The 27,275-nt window shown below is 39.6% G+C and overlaps 1 protein-coding gene across 1 annotated transcript; it reads left to right on the plus strand.

Moving 5' to 3' along the window:
* Window positions 1-750: 750 nt before the first annotated feature.
* Window positions 751-25,532, plus strand: TXLNG (taxilin gamma). Its single transcript, XM_066313921.1, is given in 11 exon segments — window positions 751-1,158; window positions 1,161-1,381; window positions 10,022-10,328; window positions 11,006-11,097; window positions 14,328-14,498; window positions 15,244-15,438; window positions 16,847-16,966; window positions 17,964-18,038; window positions 20,576-20,668; window positions 21,180-21,275; window positions 22,256-25,532. Coding segments are annotated over 11 exon segments (1,857 nt in total). The 5' UTR covers window positions 751-992; the 3' UTR covers window positions 22,577-25,532.
* Window positions 25,533-27,275: the final 1,743 nt, after the last annotated feature.

The raw sequence follows: 27,275 nt of genomic DNA on the forward strand, positions 1-27,275 counted from the left end.
GCCACTCTCAAATGGCAGGGATGCATGGAGAAAATACTAAACCAACAACATTCTGCTGAAGAAGAGGAGTGGGCCTTCCTTCTTTTTCCAGGAATTTTTACCAGTATTATGCATGTTTGTAAAAGAACAAGTATTTCAGGGGGACGAAACTTCCATGTAAAGATGAGGATGATACCAAAAAATGTAAAATTATTTTTCATCTTGAAACTAACAGTTGAATACTTCCCGTAAGTATAGATTTTAGACGTAAGGACAAGGTGTTTTAAGCAATTACTGCCCCACTGACGCTACTTTATTCAACACTGACATTTGACACTGTTCTGAAGTGGTAAGTCTTAGGGACGTTTAGAGTTACTTTATTCAGTAACCCCAAAGTTCCTGTCATAGATGGAGTGGGTAAGTTTCTTTGCCCGGAAAGCAGGAACGTATGTACACATACATATTTCTAGGATGTTTGCTCCACCAGTTTTAAGTTATCTCCCTGCAGTCCCCCGACGCCCAAGCGTGCCCACGGCAGGGGCGGTGATTCAGGGCAGCGCAGGTGTGCCTCGGCAGCTTCATTCCCCGCTCCGTACGCTGAATCCCCGTTTCCACATGCGGCGGCCCCGAGCAGCAGCCCGGTGCCGGGGCGGCGATGGTTCACACGGCCATCGGCAGGGGAAGCGCTGCGGGCGGCCCCGGCCCCGGCTGTCCCCGCAAAGCAATTCCGGCACAACTTCTTGCGCAACTCGCTCTCCCCGCACGCACGCCCCAGTTTTCCTGCAGACGTAGCAGCCGAGTATTACTGAGTATCTCCAGTGAGCCTCCCAGACTGGAGATATTCCAGAGCCGCGTGGACGCCACCCTGTGCTCTGGGACAGCCCTGCTCGAGCAGGTTGGACCAGGTGCCCCACTGTGGTCTCCTCCAACCCGACGCACTCTTTGATTTTGCTGACCCTGGCCGTCCCGCCCCCTCACGGACTCGCCGCTGAGCTGGCCCCGTCTTCAAAGCCATGATCAAGACAGCAACAGAGGCGAGGGAGGCGGGGTGCGGTGCGCCGCGGGCAGGGAGGGGACCGGCCGTCACTAACGCTGCCCGCCCGAGGCCACGCCGTGTCCCCGCTCCTCGACGGCAGGACTACAACTCCCGGCACACCCCGCGGCAGGGAGGGCTCGGGCCTCCCACGTGACCCTCAGGACTGCGCGGCGATTGGCTGCGACCGGGAGGGAGGCGGGCCCCCGGGGAGCACTTCCGGTGCCCCGCGCTCGGCACTTGTTTGGATGCTGCCGTCACATCATGGCGACGCGCGGGGGCGGCGGCGCGGCGGGACCGACCCGGCGGAGCCCGAGCCTCAGCGGCGGCGGGGACGAGGCGGCGGCGGCCCTGAGGGGCAGCTCCGAGGTGAGGCAGCGGCCCGGTCGGGCCCGGCGGGAGGGAGCTCCACCTTCCTCGCCCCGCCGGCTGGCGGCGCCGCGTTCCCCGCCTGCCCCGTCCCCACGCGGCCGCCTGGCCCGGGCGCACGGGGCAGGGGCGGACAGTGCCCGCGCCGCCTCCGCCGCTCCCGGTAGCCGGAATCTCGGGCTGTCCTCGAGGCCGGACCCGCGGAGCCACCCGCGGGCGCGTGTCGGGGAGGTCCCGGCGCGGCCCCCGGGGAGCCGCGGTCGCCCCGCGGGGTCGGGAGCGGCCCCTCCGCGCTGCCCGGGGGTCGCGGGGCGGTCCCTGCGGAGCGCGGGCCGCCGGGGGCGGCAGCACGTGGCGGGCCCGGTGCGCGGGGGGCGGGAGCTGCGGCCGAGGGGAGCTTGCCGCCTCCCGGGGTCCCGCCGGCCGCCCCCCGGAGCCTCTCGGCACGGCCGGGGTGCGCGGCGGCAGCGGACGGTGCCTCTGCCCGCGGGGGTGGCGGGAGCGGTTTTCTTTTAACTCCGAAATAGTAAAAAAAATACCAAAAGGCCTTTTTTTTTTTTTTTTTTTCCCTTTTCTTTTCTTTTTTTCTTTCTTCCATTTTCTGCTGAAACCACACTGAAAGCAGGTCTGTTCCCGGTGATTTTACAATAATTTCTGGTTGCAGACACGTGTAGGAAGAGCTTAAAATACCTGTGCTTGGTCACCCAACGGCAACGATTTAAAATATGCTGTAATTCAGCTGGTGTATGTAACATCACCAGCTCGGTGTTTTATGTGACAGAACTACCTTACTAATCTCATGCGCTTCTAAAGTATCTCATCCTGTGCCCTTACATAAATTCAAGTGGCTTTCTAGTGGTAACTTTTTTCCGTGGTACAAAGGGTAACATCTCAGAAATAATAACTTGGTGGTGATGGTTTAATTTGGCTGTTAAAAAGGTCTAGGAAGCTATAGAGCTAGTTTTCTTCACTGAAAAACGTCCTCTGCAGTGTGGGTTTTTTTTAGGTTTTTTTACTAAGAAGTTACTTGAAAGTAACTTCAGTTTCTATTATGAAAGCAGATGATCGCGATGTTAAAAAAAATCCCAACCCTGCATTCCATATTATTTCAAATACAGTCAAAAGGAATTTAATTATTTTAAAGAGATGAAATATGGCAGGCAATGTTAAGCAAATTCTACTTTGAACTTTTTTTGTGAATTAAAAATCGTTCAGCATGCTCTTGTAGTTTTCCCTCCCCCGATATTATTTTTAGGTTCCTTGTGACCTGTTTGCGTTGGGAATTCAGAACTTGTCTACCCTGCTTTTTCCAGAATCATACTGTGGGTGACTACAAAACTATTAAGTTTATAGTAAAGAGGAAGTGCAACCTCATTGGTGGAAGTGATTCATGCTTTATTAAATGTTTTCTTAATTAGCACCTGTCTCAGATGCTTGTAATAAAAAAGGTCTTGTTAGATGTGCAGCACTTTGTCCTGTGGGTAAATGCCCTGAAAGCTTCCATGTAAGCTTCAGGTTCCTGCAGTGAATTTTTTGCTGGAATTACAGTAGGTGTTTGTCATGAATTTTTTAGGTTGTTTAAAGAATCACTGGCAAAAGCAGATTTTGTATAAAAGCAAAAGCATGGCAGAGTTGCTTGGCAAGGTTCACTCTGCTACTTAACTGTGTGGTTAAAGCATGCAGAGAAAAAAATGCAATAAAATCAGTCGGTCTAAAGCTAAAATCAACTAAAATGAGCAGCGTGGAGGCCGGGTAAGGATAGGAAAGGGTAAGGATGAAAAGAAATAAGGGGGACCCTCCTGTTGAGTCACAGGGTTCAGAGTGAATCTCCCCTGGCAAACTTAGCCCCAAGGCTTGACTGATAGTTTAGGCACAAAAGCACTTGAACTTAACAGCACTTAATCGATGCCCCCCAGTTAACCAATTTAACAAAAGATTCTGTAGAATTTACTATCAGTACTTACAGGCCTCGCTCACAAACTTAAAGCATTTAAGAATCTCAGAGAGCAGCATTCGCAGTAGTTTGCTATAGCATATTTATTCTACACAGATACAGACTTGAAGAGTATGTACCAGGTATGTATCTGTGAAAAAATTCCTCTCACATCCAGGGAAGTATACTCACGGTGGATGTTTTTCCATCTTCTCCAGGGGCAAAGAGTTGAGCCTCGAGGAGGGGTATCAGCCCAGGCTCCATCACCAGCATTGGGCAGTGGTCCTCCAGGAATAGCAAACCTGGGAGTTTGCTGGGTCTGAGAGCTGCCCTGCAGAGGGGGATGCTGGCGCTGCTGCGGCCAGGGGAGCTCCAGGGATCTCACTTAACACCGCTGTTTATAGGGTCGCAGGAGAGAGGGCTTTAGTCATAATAATTTTTCATCCTGGCTCCAGTTTGGGTTGGTAACTTCCCTTGAAAGTCCCGTAACAAAAATATTGTTCCACTTAGGTTGTTATTCATGTTAAAAAAAAAAAATTAAGGGTGTTTGTTAAAAGCCATTAGCTTGTTAGACATCTCTGTTTCCTGGGAGCAGGCAGTGTTTCTAATAAGCACCAGATGAGCTCGTTCCTGGGTGCTGTTTGCCAAGGTCAATGCCAGTGTCTAATGAGTAAGCCTTGAGATTGTGCTATGGCCTGGGGTGGGGGGTGTGAGAGATGCGCCACCACTGTCTCAATGTCTTAACCTAAATGAGGGAAGAGATGAGTTTTTGTGGCTTTTTTTCCATTTGTGTTTGAGGCAAGTTTAAAAGCTTTTCTTAAAAGCAGGTATGTTGTATGTGTCATGAGGCCACTGAAAGAGCAGAAAAACCCAGCGTGGTTAGGGGTGACAGGAAAAAGTAAAAACTATAAGCAGGGTCATGTGAGAGTGTTTCTGAACCAATATTGAAGTCCAGGTCCTGAATTTTAAGGCCAGGAAACTTAATGGTGGAATTTTGCTGACAAAGAGTCTTGTCTTGACTTTTATGAAGGTAAAATACAAATTTAGGAAGTAGTTGTTTCTTAATAGTTGTGCTGCTGTGTTGGAACTTCTAACCTTGCAGTGCTTTGAAACTAGTGATGAGCAATACTGCAGGTTCCTCAGTCTGGTATTTTGAAAGTAGATAAATGAGTGCATAGAACATTGCTTTTAATGTAATGACAGAACATGGTGGAATGTTTGTTTGAAGTGACTTTCAGATCTCACAGCTAAGATCCTTGTTCAGTGGGGAAGTCACCTCAGAGGCCATTAGGTTTGAGAAAGGTATAATTAGACTGTGTGATCATTCAGGTCAGTGAGCACAGTATAGAGAAGTATTGCATGGAGAAATAACCTTAATAAGCTAATCTTGTGGTCAGAAGCATCTGAATAATTGTGGCCAGTGGATGAAGGTGCACCGGCTATAAAATTCAAACCCAAATTTTGTGACATCCTAAAATGGTGGTTTTCATGCAGAAGTTGTAAATAAAATTATTACCAAAAATGATGACTTTATTTAACATAACTGTTTGTTGAAAAAGTAGATTTGAAAAAAAGTGTATTATATATGTGTTTTCAAAATAAGCTTTTCTGTGTTAGCAGGAAAAAGTAAATTCCTGGGATGCCAGAAGCTTAATATTTGTTATGAACCATACACATTTGTGATAAATATGACTTACCTTTTTTTGCCACAGTATTTTTTTACTGCAGTGGGTCAGGATAAGAGGTATAAGGCTTTTATGACCAGCTGCATGTGAAGTAACTTTGAAAATGTAGTCAGCTGATACTCAAATTACCTCTTTTGGAGTCTGATGTTGAGGAATTGATTATATATTTACTTATATAGTTAGGTTGTCTTTACAGTTGTGAAAATCTGGTTTATGTACATATGTTTGTTCCAAAGCTTCCAGGATATTTCTTGAAAGTATTAGCAATTCCAAAGCCTAAGGGTTGGAAGAGTCTTCACAGCACAGTCTTAACTGCTACTATGGGGTATGTAGGAGTTGTTTTCATAGATTAATGCTAGTGCTTATGTTTTTTAGGACAATTAGCGAACATACAGGAGAAAATGGATTCTGGTGCAGCTACTAATTATGGGGTTTTTTTATTAAAAGGCACAGAGAAGTATTTTCAGGTGGTTTAGGGAAAGATTGTGTATGTGTATGCGCAGGAGTATGGAATACAGGTAAACATGGTACTGATAATAAGCACAGTATATTTTACGTAGCATGTGCTGTAGGCTTGTGTAGGTAATAGAACAAAAAAAAAAAAAAAAAAGTGGGGTTTGTGATAAGTTTTGGTGTGGTGGTGGGACAGGTTCTGTAGGACAAGTGTCTGTTCTGTCTTTATGTGCAGTGCATGTTCCTGAGGCTGTACTGTTTGAAGGAGAGCTGGCTTAGGCTCTTGTGATTGTAGCCGTTTTTACGATCAGTATGCGATATCTGTCTTGTATGCTGATCTTTTAGGTATGAAATAAGGTAGAGTTTTCTTGATGGGCATCTTTTTTGATTAGGATATAAGTTGAAGGAACAGAGCAGAAGACTGAATGAAAACTTCAGGGTGAGCAGGAGCAGTGTCGCCAGTAATTTTCCTACAGTCATTTTCAAGCGGTGTGTCCTGTAACTGCTAAGTAGCTTGAAGATGTCATGTTTATTCAGAAATGTCAGCATCCTGTAATAGCTGGTTTCACAGCTAGATAGGTCACATAGATCTTAGAGTTTTGATAAATTTGTGATCTTATGAATTTGCACATTACCCGTGTAACATACCCTTTTTGCCTCTCTGTAAATCTTTGGAGGCATGTATTAGTCTGACTCTGGGTTGTCAGATCATGAGCCACTTGTGGTTGAAGATGGTGGAAGCTGAGAGAGCATGGTAACAGCTAGAAAAGGTAGCGGCGATTTCAGTAGAAGGTCTTTGCTGGGGTAGTTTTGTTTTGGTTTTATTCAGTCAGTACTGAATCAGCACTATTATACAATGTGCTGTGGGAAGTGCTCTGTTCTGGCTGGAATGTTAAACTGAGAAGTTCACTAGTCTGATGAGCACGTATTTGAAAAGATGAGAGGTAAGAGTTAGGGTTGTTCCCACCGATGCTTCAGTAAGGAGGGAGCAAGTTCAGTTTAATTTGGGTTAGCACATAACCTGCTCAACGTATTGTTAGTTATTCCTATACTCCAGCTTGAAGCTTCATACAGACCAAATCTGAAACTATCTATAGTTAAAGTGTTTTAAGAATAGCATTGAGTATAAGAAGGCTGTTAAGACTTCTGGCTAATGTTTTTAATATCTAAAGTTACAGCTAATGTAGAAAATTCTTTGTTAGTCATAATCAGGAAATCATGTAGATATTTGTGTTTGTGGCCCCTGTCAGGCAGTAGCAGACTTCTGGATTTTAAAATGAAAACATTTTCTAATTTAGGTTAAATAAGTTAGAATTTTAATATGTCATGCCACTACTGTCAGATTTGCAAGAATTTACAGGCTACAACTTGATAGAGTTTTAACAAGAAAAGGGTTTTTGTTTTGGGGTGGGTTTTTTGTGTTTATGCTGTCAGGTTTTTTTAGTTGCTGATAGAACCACTTTTTTGAACACAATATTCTAGTCTGTGGTCAACAATTTCTAATTTTATTTATGATAAGGGAATGATATTTTTACAAAGCTGGTCTACTGCTACACTGAGCTTTGGTTTTGCAGGGAGCAAACTTGCTTGTCAGTAAGCTTGGATTTGTTCCATGTTCACTGGAAAACCAAAAGAAGGTTGACAATTTCTGTATATTTTCACCATCTTTATTATTTTCAAATGTGTTGGAGATGTACAGGACACTTGTACTCAAATGTTTTTCTTCAATTCATTCTTCTGATAGGTTATTTCTGCCTTTTCTGTTAGACTTTGGAGACTGAGTCTGAAATTCTAAAAGTCCTCGTGGCTTTTTTGACAAAGAATAGAGAATACTCAGAGTTTAGAAATTATTATTCAGTAAAAAATTGAATTGACACCTAATTTGACTTCAACAAAAAGCTCTGCTGAATTAATGAGGTCTTGTTCACTTCGTGAAACTTCCAGATGCTTTAGAATATGCATGTGAATTGCCAGCTCTGAATTGACGTTTAGGTTACTGTGATGGTTTGCTCAAAAAGAGATGGGCATTTCATGACTTACTGGTCACATGCATGCCCCTGCTAGTAGTTGCTCGTTTTTTTTTTTACTGGAAACAACAGAATATTTTCAGATAAAAACCAGTGAAAATTTTTCAATTGATTAGCTTTGAAGCAGTCACAAACTCACACAGACGGCTCACAAACATGGTCTTGTTGACGTTCCAGTCCTTCAATAGCCAGTGTTGAGTGTGTACCTGTGGTGAGAATAAGGTATTGTGTGTTTAGTTCCTTGTGCTCTGGCTGCCAGTAGATTGACTTTTATTTTTTAGAGGCTCTCGTGCTTTGGCTTCTTTCCAGTCATCCTGCTTCCACTTCTGTTGGCAGGATTGCCTATTGCTGTGCAGTGAACTGGGTTGAGGAACTGATCTGGCTGTAAACTGTGTTAGAACAAGTTGCATAAATGTTATTGCTAACCCAGAGAAGCTTGGGCACTGCTGCTGTTCAATATGTGACTGCAGCAAGTCAGCTCTTCTCAGCTCTTTGTTGGAGTCACTGGCAATTCTGTGCTCTGCTTTCAAAAAACACCTCCTAAGTCTGTGGATATCAAAAAGTTTGGAAGCGCTTAGTGCTTTTTGCTTTTGGGCACCACACCCAAAACTCTGAGTTTAAAGCAGACTTTCACTATGTTTTGCAAGACTACTTGGGTACAAGTATTTGAATCAGAAGTTCTTGTTCTATGCAAATAAAAAAACTGCAAGTTTCAGCTGTTCTGTTGGTACTGCAGGTACTCTTGGTATTATGTTGTGTCAGAATAATCTGACCTTTCTTGTCTTGTCAGCTTAATGTGACACAGTGTCTTCAGTTTCTGTATGTATCCTGGGTTTTAGACAACATCTGTGCCATGGTTTCAGCCATTGGTACATACAGAGAGGTGAAATGGCCTGTCTTATTTTCACATTTCTTGTTCTTTTGTGTTTATTTGGCGGACCCTAGAGGGGTGAGCCTTTCCTGGAAGACCCACAGTTTAAGACAAACCAAGGGGAAAAAATGCACATTTTACAGATGACTTTTTAGAGGTGTAAAACCTTGTAATTGGTTTTTGTTCCAGCAGTTCAATTACTGTGTGACCTTTGTAGTCATTTATCAGTATGTTGTCTGACATGGTTGAAGAATAAATCTACAGTGCATTTACATTTGTCCATGAAGCATGTGCATCATTTCCACACTTGTAAAGGGCTGTGCAATGTGAATCTTTCTTGGCAAGTCAAAAGTTGCTTTTTAATGTCTATAGAGATTATTCGCAGTTAAAAAGCTTATTGTCCTTTGGGAAAGACACTATGTGAATTCCATCTCCTCAAGAATGAATCTACCTTGAGATAAGGTCTAAAGAAAGGGACTTGCTTTAAGAATAGAGAACAACAAAGCTGTTATGCATGAATATTGAAAAAAAAAGATGTATTTGTTTAATGATTTTTAAATAACCTTTTCAAGCATGCTGAACAAATTTGGAGCTGAAATACATTTCACAGTATATTATTAGTGTTGGCTGTATTCCTTTGATGTTGGCTAATTCCTTTTGAAGAGGAAAACAGTTCTGTGCAGAATATAAAACCCAGTGCAAACCCCTGGCTTTAAGAATTAGCACATTTTTTAATAAGAAAATGTAAGGTAATCTGAAATTAATTTGTGCTTAAACAGCATAACTGTGTATAAATAAGCTCTGTTTTTATAATTCCTTATGATTTTAAGGAAATTTACCTTCAGTTCACTGAAAATAAATCAACGAGAATTTTACTTTGGCAGTGAGTTCAGCTCTGCTTATCATGGTTCTTACTATCCATGCAGGTTGTATAGTGGGATTGCAAATGGACAGCAGAAAAACACTCAACCACCTTAAAGTATTGTCCTGAGTCCCAGCCTCTGCAGGATAACAACCAAAGGAACAAAACAAAAGCAGACCCAACCAAACACCCTTGCAATTCTCATCAGCCTGAAATGTTTCTAGAAATTGAAAATGATGTTGAGGTGATTGAGAGAGAAGTCTGCAGGTGTTTAATAAACTGTAGAGTGTTATGTAGAGAACTTCAGGTATTCTGCTCTGAAATAGGATCATGTCACAGCAGTGTTATAAAACAACTGGTGGTGTTTAACTTTTTGGTGAAGTGATTAAATGTTTAGCATTTTAGGAAATCTTTAGAGAAAGTCCTGTTAAATTGAGCAGAAAGAATATATTCTTAAAGATCATAGGCAGTAGGAGTCCAAGCCTGAAGCCAGTTAATATTCACTTTTTTGGATAATTGCATTGATTGGAATTTTACCATTTCAGAAGTGCTCCTGGTCCTGTTTATCGTTCTTGTTATAACAGTCTTCTGCAGTGAAGAGCTGACAGTTGTATTTGGCCGTTGAATTATTTCAAGCTCTTGCTCTGTGCCATCGAAACAATGTATTTATGTAGATTTCATAAATCTCTTATCAGGATTTCTTTTTTGCACTTTACCGTTATCTATCCATACAAAAGAAGGGTGGAAGTTGTCATTTTAAACACATTTCCTTGACTGTTTACATCCACTTCCTGCTTTCCATTCTGAAGGTGGTTGGTGGTGCCATGGAAGACGCAGCTAGATCTCGGGAGATGGGAGTGAATAACCAGGATCAGCTGGTGAAGAGCAAGTGCAGTGAGTTATCTGATACAGCGTTGCAATCCAACTGTTATAGCCCGGAAGGTGCAGGCACGTTGGAAGAAGCCCAGTATATCACAAAGAGCAGAAAGCACCCGGGCTCCATGTGCTGTTCCCAAGAGTCCCGTGAGGAAACTCCTGGGAGAGAAGAAGCCCGTACTGATCCGCCTGATGGCCAGCAAGATCCAGAGAGTGAAAAACACAAAGAGAAAACTTTGGGTGTGTTCTCTTTAGCATTTTGATTTTTAAATGGCATCAGTATCTTTGTGAAATTGCTATGGATTTGCTCTTTGTCTCAAATTTACTCTAGCCAAAAACTTGTCACCTGTAACAGGATATTTTGAGAAACCGTGTGCACTTCTACTTGGGAAAGACAGTTCTTAATGCATATGTAAGACTCTTTCAGCTGGCAATGCTATTTTTACACAAACTTTAATAATAATAACGTGGTAATTGCTAATCAACTTTTTTAACTTTCTGGTTTAAATCTGAGATTGCGGTGTTCAATGCTGCCAAAGCATGGCTGATAACTAAATTCAAAATGCTTATTAAGAACATATCTGCCAATACTTAACCTTCTAAATGTCATTTTTTCAGATTTTTCTTTTCATCTGTGCAATTATAAAACAAACATACTTTTGTGGTTATATATTAAAATAATTTTTGCTATCCTAGTTGTCGAATAGCGCATCAGGCTAGACAAATTTATTCTTGCTGATGACATCTTGTGATGACTTCCCATTTGTCATCTGTTAAGATTATGCAGCTGTCAAACCAGGGAACAACTTAAATCAGTCCAATTTCTCATGGATCTATATTTTACTTCTAAAGACAGGCTGCTTTTCTGGTATATGTTTTTTCTTCCTCAATATCATTATCTATCATCCATTTCATAGGAAAAGAAGTGTTATTGTTAATGCAAGCCTTGAACACACTTTCTACTCCAGAAGAAAAGCTGGCAGCTTTGTGCAAGAAGTATGCTGATCTGGTAAGTAATTTATAAAAATAGCAGAAGTTATTAATGTGTTACTATTAATGTGGAATGCAAGAACAACTATTGAAGGACAGTTAATGACTTTGAGTATTTTACAGTGTTGGTAAAAAAGACATTCTGGCTGACTGGGTATTGCTTCAGCCAAACTTTCTTGTAGCCATTTCACTTCTACATGACTTCCCAAATCCAAAGAAAAAACAGGTTTTGATAACTTGGTGTTGAAGCATAATACTAAGATTAACAGAAAAGTTAAGAGTTCTTTTGGGAGTAGTAATTTTCCTCATTCTTTAGAATGCATTTATGCTAGTGTTTTATCATTGTAGGATAAAGAGAAAGAACATGGTATCATACAGAGATTTGGGGGTGTGAATGTTCAGTTATATTTAACTGTTTAGTAATTTTTGGGAAATGTGGGACGTTGGAAAGATCTAGGTTTAATATTGCTTTGTGCTTTCTGATCTTGTAAAGGAACAGAAAGAAAGGATTGCATTTCTTCAGTAATAAACCAAAAAGAAGCAGTTCATAAAGTGCACTCCCATCTCAAGTAGGCTAAGTGGTAATTTATTCTCTAAAATAATTGATCACAAAATTGGGGGATTAGAGGAGAGGGGTCATAAGTGTATTTCCAGAGTGTTCTTGGAGCTAACAACACTTGACTTGTTTTTCTTTAGACAGGGACGGACAGGAATGGAAAGACTGGCAATCTTGTGTATATATGTTTTCCCACCGTATTTATAGTTGTAAAATGAATGCAAACTAAAAAGATTACAAAAGCATAAGTTTTCTCTCTGTAGCTGTTAAGTGTATCATATGCAAATATTTCTGAAAATTACATAATGACTGCACAACATGGCTTAACTCTACTGAAATAATTTTTTTTCCTTTGATATTCATACTGTCTCCAAAACTTTGAGGATGATCTAACAGGTGGTCTTCATTCACAGAGGCAATATTGATTACCTAAGAACAGACTTAGATTAGTTCTGTTACGGAAATCCTGAGTCCTCCATGGAGGTCTGTTACATTTTTGCTTTGTTTTTCTTGCTCTCATGTGCTCTTGGTTCATGTGAGTGCATTTCCTTTAAAACCAGCAGCTTCTCTAAGAAGTCACTTTGATTTAAATGAGAAACCATAATAGTTCTGAATTGTAAGTCAAGGATGGGGAACCCACCTAAAAATGAGCTTCAGTATTGTGAGATAAAAATGCATTAAGGTAGTTGTTCCTTACAAGCAAATGCTCATGCATATGATGCCTTTTCTGTTTAAGCTGACAGCTCCCAAGTCACTTCACAGTGGTGATGAGGGCCTGCAATCAGGAGCTAGGCCAGTATCAATCCCTCAATTCTGCAGAAAGAAAAGAGTCTGCTGTATTTCACTCTCAGTTTTATTATTGATGGAAAGATCTCAAGTAGGGAGCAGCTAGACCAAATAAATTGTTATCTCCTTCAAGAACCTTCGTAGTGATAAGAGATGTGTCCTCATTAAGGTTTTTGCCCTCCCAGGAGAGGCTCAATAGATGGTAGGCAGAGTAAGCATTCACTTGCCATCCTAGAAAACCACTTGCCTTCCTCATGATGCTCAGAATGGCTGAGGAGCTGGGTTGGAGCTTGTCTGGGTGTAAAAACAGCTCTGTGTTAGCTAAATGAGTTTGAGGGATGCCCCTGTTCCACTTAGAATGTTTAGATTGGATCTGTTTGTGTTGCTTTCAAGATGCATTCTTTTCTTCAAGATAGAGGTGGAAAACCACTGGCATAGGTGTCAGTTTTAATGCCAGCAGAGGTTTGAACTGTTTATGACAGTGCACCTACAATGCTTTTTTTCTTTTTTTAAAGATTCATCATCTTTAAAGCTCACTGTCAGGTTTTTCAGTGGTGTCTCATGAAAAGGACTGTACAATGAAGGTAGGAATGTCTCCCTCCTGGCAAAAGATCTTCCACAATTTTTTTTCCGTAATTTGGAATCTATCAGGAGATCAGCCTGTGATGCAGGAAGGTTTATATCCTCGGTGATACGACTCACACTGGCACACTTTTACAGGCCTGACGTTTCAGAGGTGTGCAGACAGCACAACCACTTGAAGTGGTGTTTTCTGGCCATGCAAGAAAAGGGCTTTTTATATTGGAATGTGAAAATACTCCCATAATATTTCTTTTCCTTAAACTACAATAAATACACATTTATTTTACTATTGTTGTGGAGGTCCTTTATTCTTTATTCTTTCTTTTGTTCTTCAGTACTATTTTGAGCTCTTTCAGAAAACCAGCATTGTATTATTCTTCTGTCACAGTGATGTTCCTCCTTGCCAGCCCTCTTTTCCTGTGGTGTTCCAAGGCTGAGGCACTATGTAATAAGGAGCAGTGTAACACTTAACATTGTTGCCTTCTTTGCAAAGAGATGGCCTCTAAATAAAGTGGTTTCTCAGGGAGCCCAAAAATCATGTATAATGGAACATACTATGTGAGATATTAGTGCAAGAAACTTTTCTTCACTGGATAGTCATAGAATAGATTTTTAAATATGTATAGGGAGTTTAACTGTGTCATCTACCATGTAAACAGCCTAAAGGAAATAGAGCAAAAAAATGGCTTCAAATGATTGAGACTGCAGATGTCTTAAAGTCTGGACAATGTAGTGGTAATAGTAACTGTCTTAATTTGTCAGTGCTGCTAGTTTTGTCTGTTCTTTTCTGGAATACCACAGCATTTTACAAACTTGTATCAATTACTGCTTGCGTTGGTAGGAGTTCTTGCTGACAGGGAGCTCTATACAGTTCTGTGCAGTTTTTTGATAGGAAAAACGAGACCTGTTGGATAAACAGTTGCCTGTACTTTCAAGATAAGAGTGGGAAAAGTTGTGACTTGTTGAAAAGCCAGTCTCAGTTGGCTTTTAATTTAATCTACCACATCTTCCTTTCAGAGGGCTACTCTTGGCTCTGTAGATGAAAGCAGGCTGATAGTTGATAGTCAGCAACTGGTACATGCTGCCTGTTTCTCCAAGGCAAATGATAAGTTGGAATTTGTATATTTTCATTTTCTGTCTTTATATATTTAGAATTGTCTGGATGGATGATGGCAGTTTCTCTTTAAGATCAACTTGAGGTTTTAATGAAATTTTACTTCCTTGGTTTCATCCAAAATGTTCAAAAGTTTCTTCAGTGTGCTCATCTAGATGCATAAAGATGGTTTCACCTATGTTTATTTAACAAATTTACTCTCTGACTATAGTTGGAGGAGAGCCGGAATGTTCAAAAGCAGATGAAGATACTGCAAAAAAAGCAAGCACAAGTTGTGAAGGAGAAAGTCCACTTGCAGAGTGAGCATAGCAAGGCCATTTTGGCACGTAGCAAACTGGAATCTCTCTGTCGGGAGCTTCAGCGTCATAACAAAACTTTGAAGGTTCGTTTATTTACATAAATTAATGCTGCTGGTGATGGAAATCTTACAGATCACTATTTAAAATCGGGACTGCGGCTTTTTTCCTTGTCACTTTGCTCATGTATGCGTAGATGAGTGGTAGTAGTGTAAGTGTAGCTGATTTTAAGGTAAGGAATACCGGGATAGTTAATTTGCTGATCCCCCTTTCCCCCCCCACACTAATTGATATTACTTGCAGTATTTGATCTTACCATATTTGTTTCTGAGAGCAGTGCTGGTAACTGCTGGAAAAAATATCACAAGTGAATTAATAGCAACATGAAATGGCAGGGTAACCAAAAAACTTCATTCTGTCAGAATATATTTGATGGGAGTGAAATGCAAGAGAGCCAAGATAAGAATCCGTGATTGCTGTAGAAAAACGCGTTATAGTATCAATGCTGCTTTTTACATCTAGATAATGCTGACACTTGCAAAAAGGTAGTTATGTGATGTCTTAATACCAGCCTTTAAATAATGTTTGTACTGGTGAAGACAAAAATTTCTAAAAGTTTTGCAATTTTAGATGCTTTTTTCCACACAGTTCACATGGGTAGTCAACATGGCATATTATGATTGGGGCTTATGTTAGTTCTAGCACTCTAGAAATTGAAACTGTAAAAAAATTAATTACTGCCATTGTTTCTGACTCAAAAAGTGCATGGTTTGACCTCAACACTTTTAATATTTTATCTTTTAATATTTTATGAATATTTATACTTAAAAGGAAGAAAACATGCAGCAAGCACGTGAAGAGGAGGAAAGACGGAAAGAAGCAACTGCACACTTCCAGATCACACTGAATGAAATTCAGGCTCAACTGGAACAGCATGATATACATAATGCCAAGCTCCGTCAGGAAAACATTGAACTGGGGGAAAAACTGAAGAAACTCATTGAACAGTATGCACTGCGAGAAGAGGTGGTTACAATACACTTGTAATGGGATTGTGTTAGTTCCTTGACTGATAATTGTTGAGAAGGGAGGAAAACCCCTTATGTTTTACAGTCATTATAGATACATAATTTTTTAAATTTTTTTTTTTTTATATACTTCGCTACTGAGAGAAATTTAGTAGCTGTTTGGCTCACTATCTGCACTTCCTGATTGGTTTTGAATAATCTTAAGTTCAAGATGCATTGGAGAAAATCTTTCACAATGAAAGTAGTCAAACAGAAATAAGTTGTCCAGAGATTGTCAAACCTCTGCCTTTAGATGTATTCAGAGCTCAGCTGGTTAAGGTGTGAGTACCCTGATCAGGCTTTGAAGTTGACCCTAGTTCGAGTGGATTCAATGGCCTCCAAAGGTTACTTCCAACATAAATATATATTAATAGTTGACGTTATTCAGAATTATAATTTCACATTATAATGGGAGGAAATATCAGAGTTATTATGTCTTGCTCCTTCCATTTCATTAAGGTTGGGGTCTTTTGAGGAAACTCCTTTGTGTACATAGCTGCTCTTGTTGGCACAGAATTGAAGCTATCATGCTTTAAGAACATATTCAACCCGGTGTCAGGGACGTGTCTCTATTTAGGGCTACTGAGCTGTCTTTAATTGGCACCAGGATGTGTGCTAGCTGCTCTAAGCTACAGTGATGGAAAACAGCCAATCCTTGTCCAAGAAAGAACTGAGTTGCATGGAGTTCTACAGTTAAGATTAGTTGGCTGGTTCATAGTTGGCACAGGAGGTTTGGAGTATAATTTCTCAACTGTTTCTGGAAGGTTGGTTTTTTTGTTTTGCTTTTAATCTGGATCAGTTAGTTAGAAAGCTCTCTGAAAGGTAATTCCCTGCCTTTTGCAATCATGGAATATTTGTGTCTACCTTGAGACTATATGGAGAAAAGATAGAAAATTGCCTTGTGCTACTTTATGAATGGAAGTAAGACTGCAAAGTGCAATGATTTGTGGGATTTTGTGAGCTAAATAAACAGTTGTTGCAAACTTTGCTCATTTTGAGCTTTTTTAAATTATGAAGACTAGAGCTTTTAGAAGTTACACAATAAGGATTAGAGGTAAATAAACCAATTTTAGAAGTGAGGATGTAGACTGCTTATTACAGGAGCTTTGAAACATGTGGTGTGAAGTGACTGACAGTATTGTACCAACTTAATGAAACAGGCACCTGGCTTCCATAGAAGACAAAAAGGGTAATTACAGCATATGGACTTAAAGGGGAAAAAAAGGCACGTAAAACAGTCTTTTACCTTTTTTTTTTTTTTTTGCGTGAAACTTTTAAACAGTGTGCATGTCCCCAAACACTACTCCTGCCTACATTGACCAGCAGACTGTCTATATCTGACTACTACGATTTTCTTTTTTCTGTAGCATATTGATCAAGTGTTCAAACATAAGGAACTGCAGCAGCAACTCGTGGATGCCAAACTTCAGCAAACTACCCAGCTTATTAAAGAAGCAGAAGAAAAACATCAGCGAGAACGGGAGTTTGTAAGTGAATTCTGTATATATGTTAAGAGAAATAAAACTCATCAAACCAGACTTTGCCTGATTTAAAACAAATACAGCAAACTGAGAGGACCATAGTTTGAAAGTTAGGGTAGATTTCAACAAGGACACTGAGATTTAAGTTTTGTATATGATGCCTAAAATTAATATTGGTGTCCATGCTAACAGGCAAGTAATGTTACTTGTTTGCATTTTCTCAGCAAATATGCTGAATATCATTTAAATTTCTCTTAGACTAGGGAACATGGTATGAAACACCAAAGGTAGTTTCTATGGTCAAGAATTGTAAGCTCTGTTTTTATGCTATAAGAAGTAACAGAAACAGGATAAAGCATATATTTTTCTGCACTGTTTGCCCCCCGAATTGTGTATGATATTTTATTTGTACGTTAATAATCAGCAATGTACTTGCAGTCATTTGAGAAGTTGTCTTCCAGTGAATCTGTAATTTCTAAACAAAAAACCTTTTTTTTCTGTATAATCTTAAAATTACCATCTACTGTTGGATTCTTCTATTTTTTTAATGTAATTTCTGAGTCCTAAGCAGGTGAAAATATCTTAAAACATGAACCTACAAATTATGTCAAGTTGAAGTAAAATTGGTTTGAACTAGTCTGCAAAGAAAATATGGTGACTGGAGAAATAAAAGGAAAATAAATTAGGCTGCAAACCAGTTAGAAATTACATACAGTTTGCTAATTAACTATTCATAATTTAGCTGTTCAAGCTTGCTAGAGAAATAGAAACACTGACTCACGTTACCAGTCAGAGAAATGGCTCAATAAAACTCTGCATGCCATCACATGCTTTAAATTGTATACATGAAAATATAGTGTAGTAATAAAAAAGTCTGTGTGAGAAAACATGGTTGAATAGCCCTTAGGTGATGTTAATGTTTGTTCATTTTTAATCACAGATTGAATTAAGCCATTTTTTGGAGTATCTTTTTCATTATATGGCTTTTTGCATTGTTTTTTAGCTGCTAAAAGAAGCTACAGAATCCAGACACAAATGTGAACAGATGAAGCAACAGGAAGCTCAGCTGAAGCAGCAGGTATCTTTTTTTAATGAAGAGATCTTCAGTAACAGTTCCAAAAAGAAAATACCAAGAGATTTGTGACTGTAGTAAATATAAGGCAACATCTGAAAAAACTTAATATTCAGCAGATGCTTGTGAAGAGTACTTTGGGTTTTTTTAAATTTATTTGCAATAGGTAACTCTTCCATAGTGAGGCATGAAACATAAATTTTGAAGAATACCTGTTTTGTGCTTGCTGTTTAATGCCTCTGGAGAGTACTGTTCCTGGAAGGTGCTCAACATTGAATTTCTGGAGTTAGTGCTCTTCTAAATTAATAGTGTTAATACTAAAAAGACTAGAATATAGGAAAGCTTAAGAAGAAAAGCTTAGGAAAGCATGGCTTCTCTGAAAATATTGTTCTCTTGTGACTGTAAAGAGTTGTGTGGGGATTTTTACTCAGGCAGCTTTTAGAATCTGTTTCTTACTGTTTCCATCACCGCCTGTTGTGGAAGATTGGGAGCAAGCAATCAATATCCCTTTTATCCCTGTAGTTATTCAGATGTAGTAACCTGACTATCTCTGTCCACAGACCCTGCTGTCTTCAATTTATTTTCTTGTTGCCAAGTAAATGCTACAGCAAAATCCCCTCTGAGAAAGGAGAGATGGACTACAGTTTTTGTGATTTGGTTCTGGATCACCTTCAGTCACTGAGTGCACAGGCACGAGGCACAGAGAAATGGTAGTTTCAGCCAGTTCCAGAGCAGTGGGAAGCAGTAGCTGTTGTCTTCACTGTGTGTCTGTTACTGCTTCATTTGAGGTTTTGTATGAAGTTTCTGTCCTGGTTTCAGCTAGAATAGAGTAAATGTCTCTGTTCTGTGTTTCAGATTCACTATAACATTGATAGCACACAGATGTTTTGGCTGTTGCTAAATCGAGATTACTTGAAGTCAAGGGCTGTTTTATGTCTCATGCTCTACTAATGAGGAGGTACACAAAAAACTCAACAAACTGAGAGCACAGCTGGGACAGGTGACCCTGGCCAAAGGGACCAGAGAACATCATGCCCAGTATCTAAATTGGAGGAGTAAACCTGGAAAGGGGGATGATGTGGGCCTGGGAATGGGATCTGGCATTGGGCAGTAGGTAGTGAGCAACTGTTGTGCATCACTTGTTTTTTCTTTTCTATTATTATCATCATCTATTATTACTGTGTTTTATTTTGTTTCAATTACTAAACTGTTCTTACCTCAACCTACAGTTCTGATTCTCCTCCCCATCCCACTGGGGTGTGTTGTGGGGAGGAGTGAGCATCTCTGTAGTGCTTAGTTGCCAGCTGGGCTTAAACCATGACATTGTCTTTGAAAGCTATTCCATGCCCTTTTTTCACACACACTGTAGACAATTCTTTTCCAGAAGTTAGGTTTGAAGCGTGTGTGTAGTTAGATGCAATCACACACATCTCCATTGGACTTGAACATAAGAATATCCAGATACTTCCAGACAGGTTTTTAACCGTGCTTAGTCTTCTATGATTTTTTCCAAGGGTTACCTTTTATTTAAAATCTGCCTCTCTTGTTGTTTTTAATAGTTGCAATGGGTACAGTTAGTGGTTTCTTGAGGCTAACAGATTTTTTTGTAGAATAAGATGAACTAGAAAGTTCAGTGACAATAATGGCAGAGAGTCATTATGTACTACTGACAAGCTAGGCTAATTCCTGTTATGAAATTCCCTTTACTAATAGAGCAAACCACAATATTTCTATGCTCTGAATTGTATTGTCCTACAACCTCCAGTGTAAGAATTGAGAGAACATACTACTCTTCAGTGGGAGTAAGAAGTTACTGTGAAATCATCATGTATTAGAACATCAAATCACACACTGATTAGGAATTTTTTTTTTTTTTTTTTTTTAACTATGTTATTAAACATACTTTACAGCTTTCTTGGTGATTGACCTTGTGGTGCAGAGCCGGAAAATTTTCTGTCATTGGATGTTAATGCTTTTGACTTTTTAAAGTGTAATGCTTTTCACTGTTACATGAATTTCTTTTCAGTATTCACTTTGCATGACTTTTGTTCACTAGGCGGATTATGTTGGTTGTGACTGTGTATTTTGATTTCTGAAATCATTCCTGTTTATTTTGTCCCAGCCTTGGTTATTAGCTTTGGCTGGTTAAAGCGGAAAGGTAGGTAATTCCTAAGTTTTAATTTCACCAATGAGGTGCTGAATTTCTTGTATATGTGTATGTCCATGGATTATTTTTTTTCAGTGGGGAAGTAAAAATGAGGTAGTGATCAACTGTGATGTTGTCCAGCATTTTATTAATCATAATACTCTTTTTACTTCAGAATATATTGCTGTTTTTTAAACACAGAACTCTACTTCACATGTAATTTGAATAGCATGTTTTCAGACAAGGTCTGTGTGTTCCCCAAATGGAAATGGTAGTTTGGTTTAAAAAAATAAGGAATTTCATGTTTTACTATTTCTAGTTTCATTTTGCTATGTACCTACATATTTTTGTACTTGTATACACTGTTCAGATTAATGTCCCTCCTCTTTTCCAATAGCTTTCTCTTTACATGGATAAGTTTGAAGAATTCCAGACCACCATGGCAAAAAGCAATGAGCTCTTTACAACTTTCAGGCAAGAAATGGAGAAGGTATTTATAGGATTACCTAGCTTCATAAAAAGTAATACAGAAATGCGTGCTGTTAGTGGGTTGCATTTTAGATTTTATAAGCATTTACCTTCTGAAAATATAAAGAGTATTTTGGCAATTTAATGTAAATCATAAGATAGGGTATAAGAATTACAGAAATGTAAATTTTTTTCTGTATTTTGACATAATTTAATATCTAAATTGTAATTTCAGTGTTTTACCAAATATTGGTTCTCATTCTCTTTGGCTGTGCTTGTGTTTTAAAACTTCTCCTGGAGGTTTTTATTACTTGTACTTGAAAGTTGATAGCCTTTTACATTTTAGACTCAATATTGTTTGCTTTGAATCCAGAATCTGTATTTGTGGGGTTGATTCTGTGCAGAAGCACTTTTCCAAAATAACTTTTTCAAGCTGGACATGGAAAGTAATGCTAAGAAGTCTAATTACTCAGTAAAACTACCTATGTTGCAACACAAGCCACAAAATTAAATCTTTTATTTTTCTTTTGTAGATGACAAAGAAGATTAAGAAACTGGAAAAGGAAACGATTGTGTGGCGTACAAAATGGGAAAACAACAACAAGGCTCTTCTGCAAATGGCTGAAGAGGTAATGATCTTTTAAGCAGCAGTTTTAAGAAGCAGAACTTCATACATTTTTTCAGTTTTGGAGAACTGGAAGTAATGCACTGTAGCCTCTTCTTGGATTGTCTGCATTATGTTTCCTGTTATGTAAGTTATTGTCCTCCTCAGGCATGGAAAATGGAAGGCTGCTGTGTAAATCTAAGCTGATGGCAGAAAAAATTGAGCCTCATCTTTGCTTACTGTTTAATTGGTGGGATAATGTATATGAAATCATACAAGCGGAAGGAATTGACTGTATTTCAATATGCTGAGCAAAGTTCAAGGAGTGCTGTGATCTAAATCTGTTTGAAATGCACAAGACTGACTGAAGGAAGTAACCGATGTGTGAAAGATCGATTGCTTTTTTGCATTGCTGCTGCTTTTGAGGTCACAAAATGCCATTCCTTACTTGTAGTGTGGCAGGAGCTGCACAGTGCAGCTGTGCCTGCACTGTCCAGGGCCTGGCTCAGATATGTGAGGTCTGGCCTTCGCAAACTGTGCTTGGTTGAGTAGGATCTGCTATAGTGCTCTTCATCATTCCCTCCCTTCTTATAAGGAGCTAGTGAGGAGAGCCATGAGTATGGTAGACTCTGGCCTGGATTCTGCTGGTGGACTGTGGATTTCTTACTTCTATACCCTTCTCCTCCCTATAGCTGCTGTTATTTGGGTTGTAGTTGACAGTGTTATGGGATTTCATATTAGGGTCCTGGTTGATGCCTAGCCCTTACTTAAGCTAGTGTTAAGTGGTTATGTAGTTCTCATTGCTTGTTTTGAAAGGCATCCATTGCCACTCCAGCTCATGGCTAGGTGAAGTGTTCTGAGGAAATTGGCTCTAGTTCAGCTGGAATTTGGCCTACTGGAGTAATTAAGACTTAATATTCAGGATTAAATAGTGGTGATTCTTTTCATTAATTTAAGGCAGTGAAATGGTTGTATCACAGAGTTTTTATTTCCTTTGTCCTTCAGAAAACAGTAAGAGATAAAGAATACAAAGGCTTTCAAATAAAACTGGAGCGTTTGGAGAAGCTATGCAGGGCCCTTCAGACGGAAAGGAACGAGCTGAATGAGAAGGTGGAAGTGCTCAAGGAGCAGGTTTCTCTTAGAGAAGCAGATGTGGATCTGGCTGTGCAGGTGTTGCAATCCTGCACACTCAATTCCCATGAGGAGCTGGGAACTCCCATTGACACGGAACCAGGAATCCAACCCGATGTGGAACCGCGTGCGGGAAATAGCTCAGAAAAGACTGTCTCAACAAGTCCTGTTCCTGGCACTGAATCTGTAGACTAAAAAGAAGTGTAAACACTGTATTGAGAGATATATTTTGTGTATAACTTTCTCTGTTGGTGGTAACTATTTGGTTTTGTGGTGAAAATTTTCTTACTTTTTCTACCATATCTGTATTTTCTTAGAACTACTGGACTTATGTGGTACAGGAAGCTGCATAGCAGCTTTAAATAGCTTAAACTATAAATTTTCCACAACTGTGTTGCACATCTGCCTCATTTTTTAAAAGAAAATATTTTTCCATAAAAGGATGCATGTGCGTTTCTTCCCCACAACACAAATCACTGTCATGGAAGACTGTGTACAGATCTAATATCGTTTGGGGAAAATGGTGACAGCAGGTCACTCTTTTTGTTTTAAAGAACAGCACTCTGGTTTTCTTCATTGATTTGCCACTCAGTATACTAAAGATTATCAATTATCAATTTTTCCAGTAAATTTATCTACATAAGGATGTCTAATGGCCAGTAAAAAAGTCAGCTTTCCCCCTATATATGTTTTCATATATATGAATGAAAAAGTAAAGGTCCAGAATATAGTAAAGGATATGTTTAAAGGGTTTTATGTACTTTGTGGTATGAAAAAACAGCTTTGAAATACATTATTTGCAGCTGGTGAAACAGGGTGTACAACTTTTTGCAGATGTCTCAGGGTTGTGTTTAAAGGTTCGTTTGGACTGTTTGCCCTACCTGTGAACATATTAATTATAAATGTGTGGGAAAATGTACAGTGATGCTACCGAGTGGGATTTTGCAGCTCTGGAGCCTATTGCACAGGTGCTGGTCACATTCTTCCCTCTTGGCTGCACTGTGTCCACCACATGGTTATCCTAACTAGAGAAATCCATTCATGTCTGAGCAAACCTGTGGATTATCTGAAGAGCTGGCAAATAAAACACTTCCTGCTGGAGGTGTGGAAGACAGGAGTCTGGCATATCCTCTAATAGCTGGGTATGTGACATGTTTAAGTGTTAGTTAAGGCTGTACTGGTTATAACTGAACACAAAGATTCAGATATGTCTGCTGAAGTGCAACATGGAATTTCCTGCGCGTTCAACCTCAAAGCTGCACCAGTTGGCTGAGTGCCTTCCCTTTCAGGCTATCTGCTAAAGATGGTACTTCACATTCTTACATTACCATACCACAAGCAAAGCCCCTTGTTAAGCTTAAACTATATTGTATTTTCCTAGAAAATTTGATATTGATAGTATGACTTCTTTTCTTGAAAGGAACTAGGACCAACATTTATTTCTTGGAAAGGCAATGTGATCCAACTACAAGCTACCCCAAACTTTAGTTGCCACGCATTTACTTTCTAGTTTCGGTTGCTATAATTTTAAGAAATATAAACATGTGTAGCCTTTTCTGGTACTTAAATTTTTTTGCACTTACTTGGGAGGGGATTTCTCAATCAAGCACATCTCAATGAGCTTCCCACCCCCATTGCCCTTGACAGTTCAGTGGCTAAATTACTTGAATGTTCAGGCTGCACTGAGCTCCCAGTCCTTTTCCTGTAGTAATGTACGTTGAAATAACTTAGCTGTCTTGGAGAGAAAGGTTGTGTAAGGCCTAATACATGTGTTTTAGCTCATACCACTATGAGGAACTGTGCAAAACTTACGTTTCTGAAATGGAGCAAATGGGAAGCTGGCCATCTTTCTCCTAGATTGCTTGGGTTTGGTGTTTGTGGTCCAAGCATAATGCAGGAATGAGAAGAAAGTAGCATTGAGCAGTCAGTCAGGTTAGATTCAGAGCTTTGAAATGTTCATCATGCAAACCGTATAGCATAAAAATAACTGGAAAGAAGTATTTCAGACTTGCTGTTCAAATTACTTGCTTTATAGAATCAAGCTTGAAAAAACAGGTGTTGTGACAACTGGCTTTCAGCTAACACTAAGTATGTAATTTTCCTGAGGAAAAGCAAAAAACTTTGTCTCTGGTGCATCATACCCTTGGCAAGGTAGGACATGCAGTTTTCTATTTTTACAGTGTATTATTTGGACATTTGTATTCTGAACAATTCTTTCTGTAGTGCTTGTTTTACATGGAGGCAAGAGTGAGTTTTTGGACCCTGCTGCAAGAATAAATGAAAGGGCTTTTACAGACACAACAGATGTATAGAACAGCAATACAAGTATCTTTGTCACTGGCTAAATATGTAAATGAAGCGGAATGCCCCAAGTGAAAGGCTTTTAGAATGGGGATATTTTCTCTATTTTCTACCCTCAGCATACCCTTATCATAGCAACTTATCTGGCCAAGGCAAGCTGTACTTTGCTTCCTGAAACCAGTCAGTAAATTTCATGCATTGATTAAAGTGTTGTTAAAAAAAAAACAAAACCAACAAACTGATGTTAGGGATAAGCTCAGCACTGTCACTCATCTGCCATACTGCAGGCTATTGCACTGCCAGGCTGCAGCCAAAGGGGCTCCAGTAGGGTTTTTAAGTACACTTGTATTACTGCCTTTCTCCCACTACTACAAACCATTTAACTTGGGATGTAAACTGATGTAGCCTGAGTGTGTCTAATTGTCAAAACTGGGGCCTGATTGACAGTTTCACCATGATTAAGCTGCAAAAAGCTAAATTGTATGTGATTCAAGATCCAAATACGTGTATACGTGCACACGTAAGTTAGGGCTGTATCTGTGTTGTTTTGTCCTTCCTTTCATTACACCTGGTTATGTTACAGTTCAATTCTCAGGTGTTGCAGAAAATCTACCTCTTTGGACTGTAGATGGAAATAACTGTGAAAAAAGTGATGCAGAAATCTAGTTTGTGCTAAACACACTGCTTTATTTTTACAACCCATGTCTGCTTTCATGAGGAAAAGTGATAAATGAACAGGCAGTCTTTGTTTTGCTTTTCAAAAACATTTTGTAGAGATTTTTCACTAATGTGAATCTGAAATTTTATCTACTCAATTCTGTATAGATTAAGTAAATAAGTATGCTTAATATATTGGACTCTGAGTTTTTCTTTAACATCATACTCATGTCTTCTAACTGAATCTGCTGAAACTGTATTTATTTGAAAAGTCAAGAGTGAAAATTAAAATATGTGGAATTTGATTTCAAGTGTATTGTTGGAGTGAGCTGCCCTGGGAGGGGGCTGTTCTGGGGTCATGACAGTGACTTGCACATTCCTGGTGGGAGCAGCCTAGGGCAGGGGGTCAGTAGGTGCTGCACTCTGCTCACCCCACCTCGAGTGTCTTAAGGTGAGGGTCAACTGGACCATGAAGGGCAGGCACTCTGGCTGAACCTGCCCCTGCCTGCTTCAAAACCTGCTCATGCCTTCTCTCTCCAAAAATTTATCCATCATAGTTCAGTTGGGTGAACTGTAAAAAATGTGGGGATTTATGCTAAAAAATAAGGTTTCCTAGTGAGTTTATCAGGTGCTCCAGATTCTGTCATACTCTGTGGGATCATTTGTTCCTAATGTATGCTCCCTCCCAGTTTCCTAATACTGAAAAGTTTTCTATTTGCCTTTTTCGGTATGTAGTCTTAACATTTGGCAACTTCCCTAAACTAGATTTTGTTTTGGAACAGGTTTTGAGTTCAAGGGATTTTTTGTGTCTTTTTTTTCTAGGTAGCATTTGGAACTACAACAGCATACACTGCTCTATCACTCTTTGAAGATAGTATTAATTTTTTAATTTTAAAAATATTGTTAGTTTTTTTGAAGATGTCTGTTGTATAAAAAGTGAGCAACAGAGGTCCTAGCCCTGAGCCTTTTCTAGAGCTGTGCCAAGTATTTGAAATCCAACTACACTGTCTGGTCTTAGTTGCTCTCCTTGTACTCCAAAGTATTCCTTTGTATCTCAGACTTGTCTCCTCAAAGGTGCTGCCTCTGCTCCTGTGTAAACACCTCCCTCTCATTTCTTCCACTGCATGCTGATAAAGAGGTCAAATTTGTTATTATTTCTTTAGATCTTCCCAGTCTTCCTAGGTTTCTTACAAAAACTGGTGAGATTTTCAAGCTTTTGCTAGAGGGAAATTTGGTTGCAGTTAATAGCTGGGGATTTGGGCTTTTTCTTGTTTTTTTTTTTATTCAAGTGCTATGTCTCTCCTGCTAGTGCACATGCAAACATGTACACCCACATTTGAGCTGTACTTGTCTAGTGAAGAGCAGGTCTGAGGGGAGAACCTCTTTCACCAGCTGCATTCTGAGCCCTCCAGGCACCTGTGTTTGATGTAGTCAGAGATATTTGGTTTTAGGCCTTCAGAAATTTACTCCTCACAGATATTTTTTTTCTTTTCTGGTTTGGTTTTGGTTGGTTGGGTTTTTGTTTTTTTTTTTGTTTTTTTTTTTTTTAAGTTTTGCATTTAAATTTTGATAATTCTTCCTTTTTCTTCTTTGTTTGGCCATTTCTTCTTGGAGGAAGGTCATATATCTTTTTAACAGCCTAACTCAGCCACATCTAACTGTGCTAGCTTTTACAGACCTTGCTGACTTCTGGCACCTATCAAGCCTGAACTTTTAAATAATTGAAGAACACTGGTGCCCATGAAGACTTTATTTTAATTTCCTTTAAAAAGGTGTTTGTTATCTTTTAGCTTTGCGGCTGCACGTTTTGGATTTCTTGTTCGAACAGGGATCTGGGCTGTGCTTGTCTCGTGGACTGGGACACTTGAAGCAGCCTTTGTGTAATTCCAGAGCATGCCAAGAACACTGCTCCTGCAGCTCTACTTCAAGAAAGTAA

The sequence above is a fragment of the Sylvia atricapilla genome, chromosome 2 (genome assembly GCF_009819655.1).
Source record: "Sylvia atricapilla isolate bSylAtr1 chromosome 2, bSylAtr1.pri, whole genome shotgun sequence".
NCBI classification, from domain to species: domain Eukaryota; kingdom Metazoa; phylum Chordata; class Aves; order Passeriformes; family Sylviidae; genus Sylvia; species Sylvia atricapilla.